Source organism: Dermacentor silvarum, chromosome 2, assembly GCF_013339745.2.
Source record: "Dermacentor silvarum isolate Dsil-2018 chromosome 2, BIME_Dsil_1.4, whole genome shotgun sequence".
Taxonomy (NCBI): domain Eukaryota; kingdom Metazoa; phylum Arthropoda; class Arachnida; order Ixodida; family Ixodidae; genus Dermacentor; species Dermacentor silvarum.
In genome coordinates this window covers 101831014-101848052 of record NC_051155.1, presented here as the reverse complement: position 1 = coordinate 101848052, position 17039 = coordinate 101831014, and the positions used below count along the sequence as shown (strand labels likewise).

The window sequence follows — 17039 nt, the reverse complement described above, 5'->3', positions numbered from 1 at the left end:
GAGATGATAATGCCGTAACATTTAAAAAAAGGAATGCTACATTTATTGCCAAAATACAGATTAAAGTTTCTTTATAGCGCTGTTTGCAGCCTGCACATATTGGCACCACAAATAATGAAATGTACTACTGCTTATCTTAAACAAATGTCACCTCAGCATTGATGAAATACCCTTTTTTAACAAATAAACTAAAACAAATTATAAAGTTTGGTAGAACCGCTTTTGCCACATTCGGTACAAAGTCACAAATAGCCAATTTGGTTCAAAATCACCTGTACAAGAGTGCCAACAGACAAATTACGAAATACAGAAGCTACGAGCTTGACTGATGTGCACAAGATGTTGATTCACGAGCAATATAAAGTACCAAAATAATATTCCTTAGAGCACTCCACAATAGCAACACTTTCATGACAACAAAAAATCTGCAATTCATTTTCCGGAGATCACAGGCTACTGGACTTAAAAAGGCCGAAGGCAATGTAGAGCTGAAGTACTACATTAGATTTAAAATTAACTTAGCTCGATTTACAATGGAGTACACAAACGCCCAGTGTGACGCCTTGAAACGAGAAGCGGAACGAAACTGCTGCGCGACCACACGCATCAGCATGCAACCACATGACACGCGCTTTCGGTTGCGGCGCGGGCAATGCAGTGGAGCCGACAGTAGTGCGTTCCAGCGTCGGCACGCCCACGAAACTTCCACACAACGGCGGCCGCGCACACTCGCTGTTTTTCTTTTTTTTTCCCCTGACGATCTACAAGCCGCGGTCAGTTCATGCAGAGAGGACGCTTGTAATAAAAGACGCGGAAATCGCTGAACACACGCGACACGCGCAGCAACCAGACGACGGTGTCGAAGCGCCGGCGGCGGTGCAGACGACAAAAACTGCTGGCGTACGCAGAAGGAGGCTCGACGCCGGCGCTAGCAATATCGTTACTCAACTCGTCTCAAGAGGCACCGCAGTCCTTCGGCAGAGCGCAGACCCGGCACTAGCCTTTAGCGGCGATCACGTCGATGTGATAAACGTTACGAACTCTCAAAGCCGCCTTCCCCCTTTCGCTGGCGGCAGCGCCCGCGCGCCCGGACTCTTGCGCTCTTGCCAGCGGGAGGCGCTTCCGCTTATTTTTCTTTTCGCCGTTTGCTGCCCCAGTGCGTTCCGGTCAGCTTCGAACAAACAGGTCTCCCCGATCGGCCGTTTCCAAGCGCGCCGGGCACGCGCAGCAACGGCTTTACTGCCGCTGCGGCGAAAACGACAGGTTGCTATACGATTACAAACGGGAAATTTCCGACGATGAACACGTGAACCCAGCCCCCCAACCGCGCTGTCAGCGCAAATTGCGCGGCTGCTAACAGCGGCGGGCGCCGATGGTCGGCAAGCCGTACTATGCTCCGCCGTCTTCTTACGGTGCGCCCACCGTCGTTAACCTGCAAAAGTCGGCAGCTGCTGGGTGACCTACGCGCATCGGGCTGTCCACCGGCATTTGAATCGAAGCGCAGAAAGCGGTTCTTCCGCTCGCTGCCGCAAAATGCTCAGCTCCGTAGCGCCGCGCGACCAACGCGATCGCGACGGCCAAGAGCCGCCGCCGAGCCATGGAGGTCGCACTCGCGATCGTTGCTACACGGAAACACGACGCTCGGCAACACTGCGTTTGGAGGCGCGCCATCGAGACGTGGGTGTCTGCGATGGTGCGATTTTGCGATCCGCGTACGCCTGTCGATGTTGCGTCGTCGAGCTGCGAAACAATACGACGCTAACGGGCTACCAATTTTTTTCAAGAGGGGAGAAGGGGGGACGGCCGTCGGCGGCATTACGACTGTGCAGCAGATCACGTACCGTTTTTGGTATCCTCCAGCATAGACTGCAGCTCGGAGATGGAGATGTTTACGCCGCATAATTCACCGAAATTCAGTATAAACGAACAGATCACCGCAAAGTTTGGGTCGTCGTGACAGTTTTCTTCGGCGCAGGTCGCCATTTTGGAAACGCTCTTCGACAAAGGTTGTGTCCATCAATGTTGACAGCTTATGAGCATAAATCTACTAATAAAACAGTCATTTTGCACCGCACGAAGCTGCTGATTTTTCTAAAATATTTAATTGACCACTGATATTGTAAAATATAGACAACTATTGAGTTTTAATTAATCGTACAGATTAATACGTATCGAACGATAAAGCTCACTCTTTACAGCTTGCTACAAGCTTTACACTGTGTCGTAAATTATTCATTTTATAAATAAAACAATTACTTATTTCTTATGTTCATTTACTGCTAGTTTATAACTTCTCTTGTGATGCAGCAAGTTAAACGACAGCAGGAAAAAAGTTGTAGTCACGCAACATTGTGCAATAGTTTAAAAAATTGTAGTCAAGACACTCTTATTTTTATGTTTTACAAAGTTCTGGGATTTTGCGTGTTAAAAAGGATAATGTAAACATTTCAGTTGACGCCTCAGCTGCAAGTTACAAACAAAATTATTATTTTAGAAGTAGTTAACATTTTACTTATTTTTATTCGTTGCGTGATGTTGCCGCGAACACCTTCGTGCACTGATAGAAAGTTTCGCACTCGGCACGAAACTGTCAGCTTTTTTTCCCCCACTGAGGCGATTTCAACACTACGGCCCGTCGTCACCGCACTTCGGTCGCTTCGGTTGAGTTGTAGTGTTTCCGTGGCGGTAATCGTACGACATGGGTACGCTAACGAAGCAAATATTACAAGCCTTCTTCCCTGGAAGATGCTACGACGAGATAATTGTACGGCACAACTTCGGAAATGGTGAGACGGCGACCAAAGGCTCAGCAGTTATTGTTTATCCATCTAGAACACACTGACACCCTCAGGGTCGTCTGCTGCGTGTCGGATGATCGCCGCTGTCCGTAGAGGAAATAGCGAAGGCAAAAAGTCCTCAGGGAAAAAGGAAGAAAACGCGTGCGCGTGCTTAGATGCATAGCGCTTAGATACATGCTGCTTAGATGCATTTCGATTCACCTAAATTCGTCGAGTGACAGTGCGAGTCTCGACTTATCTAAGGGAAGATGAAACGCGCAAGGCGACACTTAATGGTCGTTTTCTTGGGAACTGAAATTACGGGGTGTTTAGCTGCGAATGAACGTGCACATTGCTTCGAACATGTGCTTTATGGAACTTTTGCTTCCTGAGGACTTCCTTTGGTAGGAGAAACGTAAAACCTGTATCGGTCCTGCCAATGGGCAACGTCCGCTCGCTTACAAAGCGGCGTCGTCGGCGGTCATGTGTTATCGCGCGATAGTGCGTCCGTGTGAAAGGTAAACTTGCATTGTTCGGTCGTCCCAGTGGTACCATTGTGGCCCTGAACTGCTTTCAGGCCGTCTACTTCCCCGTTGGCCCCACAATCACCTGTAAATGCCCACGATGTTCCGCGCCAAGTGCTGCTACCTTGATAATTATCTCCGTAACCTTTTTTTTTTTTTTTTCTTATTGCAGTGGACTGTCTCAAGTTAGCGCTGAGCAAATGTATAGGCTACGGCATCATAGTCGGATCCACGCTGGGTGAGCTGAACGCGCACACAGCATGCTGCTCACCGAGCCACGTACCTGCAAAACATCTGTTGGCAGTTTTTTGCCTCAAACGGTCACATAAATTCAAAGCGAGTCAAATGTCGGCAGTGATGTGTGATACACCGATTTGAGGGAACCATGCCTCCGCCCCCTCTCCTCTCTATATATTTTTAGTCTTTCTTTTATGCTGGTACAAACTTGCAGATGCCTCCACTTATAACTGCAGGCATTATTATGCTTAATAGAAGAAAAAAAAAATTAGAACAAGTACTATGCTGCAGCATCTGATCCTTGAAGTTGCCAGCTGTTTTAAAGCTGTATCCTGTACAAATCTAGTTGAATTTTAGCAGCTTTCAGTTAAACTGTAACGACAGGCATGGATGCATGCTAAAAGCATACTTGCTTTTCTTCTTTTAACTAGGTTCTCAGATTTACCGCAAGAGAGCTTTAGAAACGTCCTTTCTTCAGCTCTATAAGTTTTTTTTAAATTTAATGTTGTCATTGCAGCAACTGGGGTGCTATCCATGCAAATACAGCAAATCTAGAGGGTGGTTATTCACATCTCAGTTGCCTGATAAACCTGCAGAAATTATTTTGCAATGTTTCATTTAATTACCCTCATTATGCAGTTTTTCATAAACCGTCATTAGTTGGGGCACCTTGTTATTCTGCCCACATTTTATTGCAGGCTTTGTGAATATGGCAAATATCTCACATGACTTATACTTTCTGCGTTTTCAACCTATCTTTTCCTTCTGCGAGCTGCATGACTGTAGTTGCGGACTGTCAAATCGGCCAAAACTTATGGCGCATACAGTAATGTATTCTGCAGTGTCCACTTGCATTACATTCTCATACAAATGAACGAGGGAAGGAAAACGGAGGGCCTCGGTTTTTGTTAACATGACCATTTAAAGCCAGCAGACAATGAAGCAGGGGGAAGCATAGGGGAAATTCGCTGTGGTTGAAATGAAAATGTAGAAAACAATGAAGGGGGGGAAAAGCAAAATGAAAGTGGCCATGGCAAGCAGAATGGCGGAAGTAGAATGTTCGGCATCTGCCCTAAGTGGCACTGGCCAGCGCTCCTAGGGCTAGGTCTAGTGAACATAGATACCTAAGACTAAGATATTGGCTGGATTGACAGCCATCACCATAGCACAATTGGTGGCGCAACATCTATGTAATGCAGAGGTTGTGTGTGGGTTTGGCCCCCACCGGCGGCAAGCTATCCTTTTGTCCACTTTCATTTCCCTTTTCTTCATTATTTTCTACATTTCAACCACTGTTAATATCCCCTGTGCTTTCATTGGCTTCATTGTCTGTTGACTTTAAACGGTAAGAGTACAAATCCCATTTCAACATACCTATTTCAACACAGCCAGCCGAGGCAAAGCGATTCACTGGATTATTGCCCCATTTTCGTCTGTAGCCACTCAAAAACAGCGAAACCCAATTTACTATACAAGCCATTCACAAGCCTTTCACCTAATTGTGAAGAGCACATATGACATGTGAATCTACTGTAGTCAGGGACCACCTCATGGAGCAGTGGCAAATGCACCCATTTACAACTCGGAAAAAAAATTTGCATAGATGCCCCAGCCAATTATTTTGACTTATTTCTATGAAGGCATAATGGAGACCCCCTTTCAATATTGTTGCTTCCTCGGAACTCTGTTTTGGAGTGTTGAGGTCAAGTGTGATGCTGTTTTTTGGATGGAGCTCCTAGTGAATTGTTTGGTTGTTATTGAGTATAGTGCAAAGCACATGCTGGGGCTTCTCTTGGATAACAAACCTGTCGAAAGGTGATGCTTGAATTTAGCTGACAAAAAACAAATGTACTTTGTTAAACCATTGTAGTAGCATGTCTAATGATGTTCTGGCATTTTTTTTATTTGAAGTATTGGCCACAAAGCATAAGTAGAGATAAAGAGACAAAAAAAAAAAAAAAAACGGAACTGAACAAAAGAAAGGTGTTCAGCTCTGTGTTGTGTAGCAAGTGCAACACTTGTCCGCCACCCAACGATTGTAGTTGTCCGATGCATCTGGCTTCAGTCTGGCTCTTTCTTCTCAGCATCATCAGCCCAATTACACATGTTCCAGGACATAGCGAAAGCAGGTGTTGATTAACCATCTAATTTCATGCTAAGAATACTAGAGGGACATCCTACACTGCAGCCATTTGACTACCATGAGAACAAAAAAATTGTATGTGGATGTTTTAATGAAATGGCTTGATTTCATAGAGAAAGTACACTGCAGCTTATTTTATTGTTTGTTGTGGCTCAGCTGTTCTGCATGCTGGCTTCACAAATTTTAGTTAGTACAGCCTTGAGCTTTATGTACTAGTACTTCATTTTGCCATGCAATTTTCATTCCATGGCTCGGCACTTGATTATTCCCATCAGTGGATCTAGATAACATTAAAGCAGGAACGCCCGCTACGTGTGATTCTTTTTGGCATATAAAGTGTTATTTATTGTTTGTAATGTGCCAAAAACAAAATGGTGGTGGAAATTAGAGGCTAAATGAGGCTGATATAGTGGTTGTACAACAAATTAGCGATGAAGGTTTAAGGTTGCTTGGAGCGAAAAGGGGTTAAGCTTAGGTAAATCCATATACGATGCAACATTCCGAACATGAATGAAGCATTTACTAACAACTGGCACATGCACTATACCTTACTCACAAACAACTTTCTGTGGCATTGAAGGGAAAGTTACAGTGGCAAAACATGTGCAAGTAACAGCGCTCCTGAAAATTGTTTCGGTCTCATTTGTATTGTTTAATCATAGGAACAAAAAATGGAAATATATTTGGAATGGAATGGTAATTTGGAAGCGGGCATAAAAACATGGACACGAGAAGAAACGAAGAAGAAGACATCGGGGCGGTCTTCGTACTGTACTAGTATAAGTACTAGTACAGTACTTATATTAAAATGAGACAAAGTACACCACTCAGTGTTAAACTTGACTTATCGTATTTCGTTTCTCTTCTGCGTTTCGGCAAACGGCATGTGGAAGCTACATGCAGATTCAGTATCTGAAAAACCATCCACAGGCTCTGTCAGACTACTTGACGCACTAACACATGCACATTACATTGCTGTAGCATTCCTCTTTGTTGCCACAGAAAGTTATCCCCGAGCATGGCACCAGGTTTCCCTGGTATGAAACTGTATGGAACCACCACTACCACAGACAGCTGTAGCTCAGTGTTTGTTCGTTTATTGACACTTGTAGCTGAAGCTTTATTCCGGCACATGTATCCTAACAAGTTGCACACAGCTGCGCAGCGGGTACCCTTACTGCGCTTGCGTACAACGCTCATGCCAGCAGTAGAAAGCCCTTGCTGCACTTCTGAGCAGAATGTGATGGTGTGTTTATTTGGATTTATTGTTGCTTTGCAGCCGAGCTGTCTGTGCACGGCACATTTGTTTGAAATACAGTTATCAAAAATTAAATTTAATACAGTTTTCTTTGTCTGAGTGCTGATGTGTGCAGAGCGTCATGTAAGCAAGCATCATCATCAGCCTATATTTATGTCCACTGCAGGATGAAGGCCTCTCCCTGCAATCTCTAATTACCCCTGTCTTGTGCTAGGCGATTCCAACATGCGCCTGCGAATTTCCTAACTTCATCACTCCACCTAGTTTTCTGCCGTCCTCAACTGCGCTTTCCTTCCCTTGGTATCCATTCTGTAACTCTAATGGTCCACCGGTTATCCATACTACACAGTAGCACACCCAGGATCTCTGCCTGGGGGATTGACAGTTTGCCAATACCATCTAAACAACACTAATTTCGATTTATTCACGGGAAATTGTCAAGAAAATGCGCTTTTTGCGAGTGTGCAGACGATTTCACGTCTTACATCTTAGTTGCAGCACTCAAATGCGTAAGGAAAGAAAAGGGGTTAAACAAAAGGGAGGGTTAAGTCGGCCTCAGGGGCGGGGGTTACAACCCCCGAATCCCCCCCCCCCCCCTGCCGGTGCGCCACTGATACTACGCATTACATGGCCTGCCCAGCTCCACTTTTTCCACTTAATATCAACTAGAATATCGGCTATTCTTGTTTGATCTCTGATTCACACCGATCTCTTCTTGTCTGTTAATGTTAGGCCTAACATTTTTCGTTCCATCGCCATCTGTGATGTGAGCAATGCTGACCTATAAAGCTTACATGTCCCTGGGAGCCTTGAGCATAAGCAGCATGTCTAGTCATGCCGTAGTCTTGCCGTGAATCTACATATGTAGATTCACGGCATACTTAATTAACATTAGCTTTAGCGCATTACTATCAGAATTCAAATCTACTAAGGGTGCGGATTAAGTTTGGGTTGAAGATAGACTAAAGGATTAAAATAGTCTAACTGCAAAATATAAAGAGGAAACTGTGAGCAATACCAGTTTTGAAAAACTTATCACAGCACTTTGGTCATAGCTTTCAAAATGACATATAGACAATGCTGTGCACAGTCTGCTTTTAGGCCATCATGAAAATGGTGCGGGAATTGGGATCAAAGCTATTCTACGCACATGGCCATATTGGGCTACTTTTTAGGTTTCAGTAGCCTCTTTTTCTGACTTTCATGTTTTAAGTGCAGTGGCACTTCATCAAAATAATTGTTGAAACATTGTGGGCTTCAGATTTAAAATTGTTGCCTGAAATTGATGCCAGCAATTTGCATTGGACATGTTCCTTTGACCTTTATACTTTTATTTGAAGAGAAAATTTATGCGCAGTCAAGGATTACACATTTCTGTGCTTCTCAGTGTTGTTTGTCTGTGGTGCACAGGGTGCGTCTGTATGCGTGATACTCTTTTACATGGCACTTTTTGCTTGAACATTCTGATTTCATCCCCTATAAAGCTCTGCCCTCCTCCTCTCTCCCACATTATTGTTGTATTCCGCACCAATGCAAGATGGCGCGAAGAAAAAGACACCGGGCGAAGGCGAGCCTGAAACTGCTGTCGTAACGGCGAAACAACGAAGAGAGCTTTTATTTCCGGTCAGGGCCTTATATACCCTACGCCCGTCACGCACAAGGTTGACTACACTAGTACTATCGTAGAGAGGTTGCCAACCCGCAAACTGAACACAGGCAAACACAACATCATCCCCTTCGCAAAAAAAATGAAGTCACACATAGAAGTCCCGGAACCGTGACGGAAGCCGTCGGTCCCTAGTCGAGGGTCCTCTTGACGTCACCACTGAAAGACTGTTAGGGGGTTGACATGAACTTGATAAAGGCGTTGATCTCGTAGGCGTGGTTACCTGCAGAGGCTGTTGCGAGTCGTCCACACCACACGGGTCGGGGTCTTCCTCAGTGGGCAGGGCGCTCGGCGACTGCTGGTTCCTCCCGATCTGACACTGCTCTGGAACAGACACCAACTTCGACGCATTCCATGTACGCCCATCCTCCAAGCGGAAAGAGTTTGGACCTAGCTGCTTGACTATTCGTCGGGGCTTGGAGTAGGATAGTCCCGCCTTTCCCGTCGCTGCTTGGGTACGAACTCTCACAGTAATCTCCTTCCTGGAACTTCGGAGCCTTCGCCGCTCGCCTCTCGTCTGTGTAAGTCTTCATTGACATCTGCTTTGCCTGAACACGGGCACGCAGCCAGCGCATGGCCAATGCAGGCTCTTGGAAGAACTCCTTGGACGGCAAGCCCACTATGTCGAGGCGAGTCCTGGGCTGGCGGTGGTGAAGTAACACAGACGGGGAAACTCCTGTAGTAGAATGCGGCGTTGCTCTGTACACGGCCAGATATTCCACTACAGTCAACTGGACACATCTGCCTTCCAAAACAGAGAGTTGAATGAAGTCCTTTAGGCTTCTGTTGAATCTTTCCACCAAGCCGTTGGCTTGGGGGTAATATACGGACGAGACACCATGCTTGATTCCCCTCTCCTTTAGGAAATTTTCAAATACCTGGGATTTAAACTGGGGTCCATTGTCAGAAATTATTTCCTCCGGGTAGCCTTCGCGGCTGAAAACATCAGTTAAAAAGTCGATGACAACTTCAGACGTCACTGTATTTGTGAAGCAAACTTCTGGCCACTTAGAATGGTAGTCTATGAGAGTTATTACAAACTTCGGACTTGCCTGCTGCAAGTTGAGGGGGCCTACAATATCAATGGCGAGCTTCTGCCATGGCAGCTCTGGGAACGCAACAGGCTGCAGGGGTGCATTAGTCGGTTTTGCCGACTTGTCAGCTGCTTGGCAAATGTGGCAACTTCTGACTGCGTGTTCCACCTCCGTATCCATTCGTGGCCACCAGAATTTCTCTCGAAGTCTTTGCTTTGTTCGTGTGATGCCTGGATGCGTGTCATGTGCGAACACCACCAACTCGGATGTCAAAGTTTCAGGCACAACAATTCTGTCCCCTCTGAACACTATGTTGTCTATCACAGAGAGTTCCTCCTTCACCTCATGGTAGGGCTTTACTTCTGGGCCTAAAATCTTTTTGGCAGGCCATCCAGAAGCAATGTATTTAATCACAGTCTGTAAGGTTTCACTCTCAGCTGTAGCTGCTTGAAGCTGCCCTTTGGTGATACAAGACAGTACCACGGACACCACCTCTTCGTCCAACTCTGGCTCAGCTGCAGAGGTCACAGCTAGCCTGGACAAGGCATCAGCCACTACGTTATCACTTCCTTTTTGGTACACAATGTCAAAGTTATAATACAAAAGTCTGGCAGACCATCTTGCAATTCGTAGTGGCCTTCTACCAGCACCTCCCGACGACAGCAATGTCACCAACGCTTGATGATCAGTTCGGAGAAGGAATCGCCGGCCCCACAAGTAGACGTGCCAGTGTTCACACGCGAAGAGACACGCGACGGCCTCTTTTTCCCCCGCAGAATACTTGCGTTCGGCAGACGTCAATGACCGGGATGCAAAAGCTACCGTTCGCAGCTCTTTCCCTGCTTGCTGCTGCAGTACAGCGCCCAGTCCTGTGTCGGAGGCATCCGTAGTCACAACCACCGGCAGTTCTGGATCGAACATGTGGATCACGCTGCATGACGATAACGCTGCTTTGACGGCATCAAAGCTGTGCTGTGCGGCTTCGTCCCATACGAACGCTTGCTGTTTGCGCAATAGTTTCCTGAGCGGTTCTACAACGTCCGCATAGTGTGGCACGAAACGGGCGTAATATCCTGCGAGTCCCAAAAACGATCGTAACGCTGGTGCATCTTTTGGCACTGCTGCCTGGGTGACTGCTTCAACCTTTGAGTGCATGGGTGCGATGCCCTCACTACTCACTACATGACCCAAAAAGGATATTTGGTCCACATCAAAAACACATTTTTCATTCAGTGTGAGACCTGCATTGGAGATCCGTTTCAGAACTTCTCGCAAGTTCTCATCGTGTTCACTGGCAGTTTTTCCCCATACTACCACATCATCTATGTAACACAGTACCCCTTGGCACCCTTTCAGTATAGATGACATCAACTTCTGGAAAGCTGCAGGTGCAGATGCAAGGCCAAAGCATACTCGTCTAAATCTGAAAAGGCCTTCGTGAGTCACAAATGTTGTTAGTTCACGACTTTCACGTGTCAGTTCCAGCTGATGGTACGCAGCTTTCAAATCCAGTTTTGAAAATCTAGTTGCACCTACCAGGTGGTGCAGCAGTTCTTCCGTGTGGGGGAGAGGGAACCCATCCACTATGATGGCCTTGTTCACTTCTCGAAGGTCAACGCAGAGGCGTATCGTCCCATTGGGTTTCTGCACAACAACGATCGCCGATACCCATTCGGCCGCATCAACTCGTTCTATGATGCCCGACAGTTCCAGTTGGCGCAATTCGGCAGACACACGTTCACGGAGAGCAAGCGGTAACCGTCGTAGCTTGGCAGCTACAGGCTTCACCGAGGGACGAACTTTGACTTCGTGCACAAAACCCTTGACCTGGCCAAGTTTACCAGAGAACAGGTGCGAAAATTCACCACACAGGTGGGCTGGCAGCAACGATGAAGGCTGTGAATCTGTAGACACGACAGCGTATCCCCTTCAATGCAAAGTTGGAGATTCTGTATGGCATCCAGTCCCAAAAGCGATGTACCACGTTCGACAACGTGAAAAAGAACAGAGGTTTGAACCTGCTTGTAGGCTACGTTCGCCAGAAAGCATCCCTTGACTGCAATCCGTTGCTTTGAGTAGTCGATCAGCCTCACTTTAGCATCCGTAAGTGAACAGCCAGAGAAATGTTCTTGAAAGCTTGCTTCGTTAAGCAGAGAGACAGACGATCCCGTGTCGATGAGGAGGCTCAGAGTAGTATTGTTAACATTGACATTGATGTAAATTCCTTTCCCTCGCATACCTTCAGTGCTGAGGTTGAGAACAGAGATAGCATTCGTCGCTTCAGGCGTGTTCTTGCTTTCGGTGTTGCCCTGAGACTCACCTGGGCGTCTTGAACGGCACACAGACGCAAAATGTCCCACTTTGTTGCAGTTTCGGCATTTCACCTTCTTAGCACGGCATTCTCTTGCATTCGCTCGATGTTCGGTTGACCCGCAACGGTAGCACGCCGAAAATCCACTTGCACTCCTACGTTCAGGCTTCTCAACTATTCTTTGAACCACTGAATCAGCTGACAGTTCCTTAAGTTCATGTCGAGTCTGTTCGATGTGCTTGCCAAGCTCCACAGCGCGGCTCAGCGTAAGGCTTGTTCCCTCAAAAAGCAGACGCTCACGTATTTGTTGCGATGTCGACCCCTCCAGTAGCTGGTCTCGTACGGCTTTCTCCATTTGATCACCGAAATCACAGCTTGCGGCTAGCTCGCGCAGTGCAGCGGCATAAGCTTCGAAGGGCTCACCCGGCAGCTGACGACGCTGTCGAAAGCGGTGTCGCTCCATCAACTCGTTTACGCTTGTTGCGAAATGCTTGTCAAGCAGTGAAATTGCCTCGTCGAAAACATCCGAGTCGGGCTCAGTCTTCATATGTACGTTGATGAGCTCCGACGCAGTAAGTGGCGCCAAACTGTAATATATTCGCTGCCCCTCCAAGCCTAGTGCATTCAGTAGGATAGCTTTTCTGCGTCGCTGCGTGAGGTCCTCGCCGCCGATAGCCTCCAAGTAGTTGATAAACGCAAGCTTCCATTGTCTCCACGGTACTGATGCAGGACCCGGCGTAGCAAGAAACGGAGGAGGCGGCGGGTTGCAGTTGAATAAGGCAGCCATGGCTTACCGGCGTAGAGTGAGGCGCAGGCGTGAAAAGAGTAGCGGGCGACACGGCCGCGCTGCGATGCCTAACTTGCCGGAGCGGCGTCGCGAACGACGGAGACTGCTGGATTGGCCGACGCAACTCGAGCTCGCATGCTTGAGCTTGATGAAGCTTCTGGGCGATGATTGCAGGCGTGCATCGATCTTGAAGAACTCGCTGTTTTACCTCGTCGCCATTTTAGTATTCCGCACCAATGCAAGATGGCGCGAAGAAAAAGACACCGGGCGAAGGCGAGCCCGAAACTGCTATCGTAACGGCGAAACAACAAAGAGAGCTTTTATTTCCGGTCAGGGCCTTATATACCCTACGCCCGTCACGCACAAGGTTGACTACACTAGTACTATCGTAGAGAGGTTGCCAACCAGCAAACTGAACACAGCTGAACACAGGCAAACACAACAATTATTACTTTTTGATTTCTGATCGAATGGCAGGAAATGTCTGGGAGACTCAAGGACATTATGAATTCATGCATAAGGAGTTTTGCAATGCTGCCATGTTTACCTCTTGCTGCTTTTGCATTTTCATTGCTAGCCACTTGACAAAAAAATTTGACCGACGATTACGATACTTCGTAATGCGAAATGTGAGCGCAGCTGTATACCTGTTTTCATTTCGCGATTTTCATTTCATTTGGCTGGCGTGGACAATCTGACTCGTGCGGCACGTTGCGAACGGAGCGAATTCGTGTGGCATGACTACCTCGCTAATCGGGAGATAAATATATATTGTAATGAAGAAGGACGCCTGGACTTAAACAGCAGGATTGCCAACAGCATCGCGTGCCGCAGAGGCTCGCGCTTAAAGATTGTGCTCGGCTAAAGTGTACTAGCTCAGCGAAATGCTCGAGCCTCTGCGGCACGCGATGCTGTTGGGAATCCTCCTGCCTAAGTCCAGGCGTTCTTCTTCATTACAATCTATATATATATATATATATATATATATATATATATATATATATAAGGATTATGCACTGGATACTATTTACAATGTATATTTACAAAAGGCAAATGCAGCGCTGGCCAGTTCAGCTGACAGCTCGAGCGCAAGGAGCAGTTCGTCTTCTCCGTCGGGGCGCCCGCGCGCATCGTCCACATGAAACGCGCAATATGCATGTAGCATCATCCCCGGCGGCAGAAGCACCGTCCCGGTGCGTCTAAGTGTCGGTGGTAACAGGAGAGTAGTACGGTTTTAGGCGTGCGGCATGCACAACGTCAGTGAAATTCGGGGCAAATGAGGCACTGGTACTGACTGGGGTGGTTTCATATGTAACTGGAGTCACGGCACGCAGCACTCGATATGGGCCTGTGTACCGAGACGGGAGTTTTTCTGACAGGCCAACGTGACGAGTCGGGGACCACAGGAGTGCCAGAGATTCAGGCGAAAAGTGGACGTCTCTGTGTTGGCGATCGTATAAACGCCGTTGGTTATCTTTGGAGGTCAGGAGGCGAGCGCGGCCAATTTTGCGTGCTTGGGCAGCCCTGGTGATTGCGTCAAGTGCATATTTGGTGGTCTCTGCTGCGGCGGATGGCAGGGATGTGTCCAGTGGCAATGTGGGTTCTCGGCCGAACAACAGAAAGAACAGGGTATAACCAGCAGTGTCGTGACGCGAAGAATTGTAAGCAAACGTTACATAGGGTAGGGCAAGGTCCCAATCAGTATGGTCGGACGAGACGTACTTTGAAAGCATGTCTGTCAGAGTTCGATTCAGACGTTTCGTGAGACCATTAGTCTGTGGATGGTAAGACGCAGTCAGCTTGTGCCTGGTTGAGCAGGACTGCAGGATGTCGGCGATGAATTTAGAAAGGAATGTCCGACCATGGTCAGTGAGCAGTTGGTGTGGAGCTTCATGCTGCAGAATCGCGTCGCGTAAAAGAAAATCAGCGACATTTGTGGCGGAGCTTGTTGGAAGCGCTCTGGTGATGGCGGAGCGCGTGGCGTAATCTGTCGCCACAGCGACCCACTTGTTGCCAGACGTTGATAGAGGGAAAGGGCCAAGTAAGTTCAAACCAATGGCAAAGAACGGCTCTGAAGGAACGTCGAGCGGTTGAAGGTACCCGGCAGGGAGCGTCAATGGTGTTTTGTGGCGCTAGCATTTCTCACACGCCGCAACGTATTTCCGGACGGAGCGGGCAAGGCCTGGCCAAAAGAAGCGTCGGCGAATCCGGTCGTAGGTGCAGTAGACGCCGAGGTGACCAGCCCTTGGTAAGTCATGAAGTTCTTGGAGAACAGCTGAACGGAGGTGCTTAGGAATGACAAGTAGGGCAGGACCGCCGGTGCGTGCGTTGTGGCGGTATAACACACTATCCCGGAGAACAAACAAGTGAAGGGACGAATCAGAGGGCGAAGATTCCAAGCGATCAATGATGGCGCGCAAGGTGGCATCATGGTGCTGCTCAGCGGCGACGTGTAACAGCGGAGAAACGGTGAAAACGCAAGCGTCGGCATCGGTGTCAGGGTCGGCGGGTGGTTTGTCCACAGGATAGCGTGACCAACAGTCTGCGTCCTGATGTAGGTGGCCCGACTTGTATACTACTGCATAGGAATATTCTTATAGCCGCAGAGCCCAGCGACTAAGCCGGCCGGTAGGCTCCTTGAGAGGAAAGCCAGCAGAGCGCGTGGTGGTCCGTGATTACAGAGAAGTGCGAGCCAAACAAGTACGGGTGGAATTTGGCAACCGCCCTGACGAGAGCCAGGCATTCACGATCTGTAATCGAATAGTTGCGCTCCACTGCTGTGAGGAGGCAGCTAGCGTAGGCGATAACACGAGCATGTCCCTGTTTGCGTTGGGCTAAGACGCCTCCGATACCGTGACCACTGGAGTCGGTACGGACCTCTGTAGGAGAGGTCGGGTCAAAGTGGGCCAGTATATGTGGCGGGGTGAGAATGTTGGTCAGGTGGGCAAACGCGGCAGTTTGAGCGGGACCCCACGTAAACAGCACGTCCTTCTTCAGAAGATCAGTAAGTGGTCTGGAAATCGCTGCGAAGTCTTTAACGAACCGTCAGAAGTAGGAGCAGAGCTTTGCCAGACTGAGGTACAGGAAAAGACGTGACAGCACGAATTTTCTCCGGGTCTGGTTGAATACCGGAAACGTCGACGAGGTGGTCCACCACTGTAATCTGCTGACGATCGAAGTAACACTTCGCGGAATTGAGTTGGAGCCCAGCCTCGCGAAAGACTTCAAGAGCTGATAAGCGCTCAATGTGTGTCTCAAATGTAGGCAAAAATATGAGAACGTTGTCTAGGTTGCAGAGGCATGTTGACCATTTGAACCCTTGAAGCAAAGAGTACATCATACGTTCGAACGTGGCTGGGGCGTTGCATAGACCGAATGGCATAACTTTGAATTGATATAGACCATCAGGGGTGACGAACGCGGTCTTCTCATGCTCCTTTTCATCCACAGAAATTTGTCAATAACCATGAAAATTAGTTGGCACCGTGGAGACAATGGATGGCATCGTCAATGCGAGGCAAGGGGTACACGTCTTTTTATTGCGATAGCAATTATATGGACACTTCAACCGGATTTCTGCCGTCGCCGTGAGGTTCCGTATATATTCCAAGGGCGAGAAAATCGTCGCCGCGCGCCGTATGCGCCAGCGAAAGCGCGCGGGGGACGCGCGCTATCACGGAGATCGACCCCCCCCCCCCCCCCCCCCGCGTGCTATCACGGAGAGCGAACGCTCGGCGGAAAGCAAACGTGACCGTCGCGCAAAAGACCGTGGGGGTATGGGAGGGAGGGAGGGAGGCGGGGCGGCGCTGTGCTCCGGCACCAAAGGCGTATCTTGCCACTCAATCTCCCACGCGCAAGCAACAAAGCGGGAAGAGGGGGGGGGGCAGCTTATCCTTTGCGCTTTGCCCGGGGATGCCGGTCGTCCGCACCGTCTCTTATCTCCACACGGCTCTGACCTTTCTATGCGCTGTGCATTCGCCGCTCAGTTTCCGTTGAAGCGATAGACCGCGCGAACCTGCGCTTCCTGCCAGCGTTTTGACAGTCGTTGGCTGCGGTCATTCAGCGTGATCTATTCATGTTTGCTTGTGCGCGCTGACACCACGATTGTTAATTCAGTTAGTAAGCCAATGTGTCCAAGTTTATGCAGCCGATAAAACTACTATCCCTACCCCGAATAGCTCTCTACTAATTTGCTATCGCAATCGATGCTTCGCCTTTCGGGCGAAACTGCGACATTGTTTTGGTAACTTGGTTTAGATGACAATAATCTACGCAGAAGTGTCATGTGCCATCTTTCTTTTT

At 48.2% G+C, this 17039-nt stretch overlaps 2 protein-coding genes across 2 annotated transcripts in view; one reads left to right on the top strand and one right to left on the bottom strand.

Annotated features, from left to right (window-relative positions):
* Nucleotides 1-2022, bottom strand: part of LOC119441646 (uncharacterized) — a 58649-nt gene extending 56627 nt beyond the window's left edge. Inside the window, 1 exon segment of the mRNA XM_037706249.2 lies at nt 1842-2022. Coding sequence (XP_037562177.2) covers nt 1842-1983 — 142 coding nt within the window. The 5' untranslated portion in view covers nt 1984-2022.
* A 609-nt stretch (nt 2023-2631) lies between these two features.
* Nucleotides 2632-17039, top strand: part of LOC119441645 (mannose-P-dolichol utilization defect 1 protein) — an 88301-nt gene continuing 73893 nt past the window's right edge. Inside the window, exons 1-2 of the mRNA XM_037706247.2 lie at nt 2632-2786; nt 3474-3539. Coding sequence (XP_037562175.1) covers nt 2699-2786; nt 3474-3539 — 154 coding nt within the window. The 5' untranslated portion in view covers nt 2632-2698. The remainder of the gene's footprint in view (nt 2787-3473; nt 3540-17039) is intronic.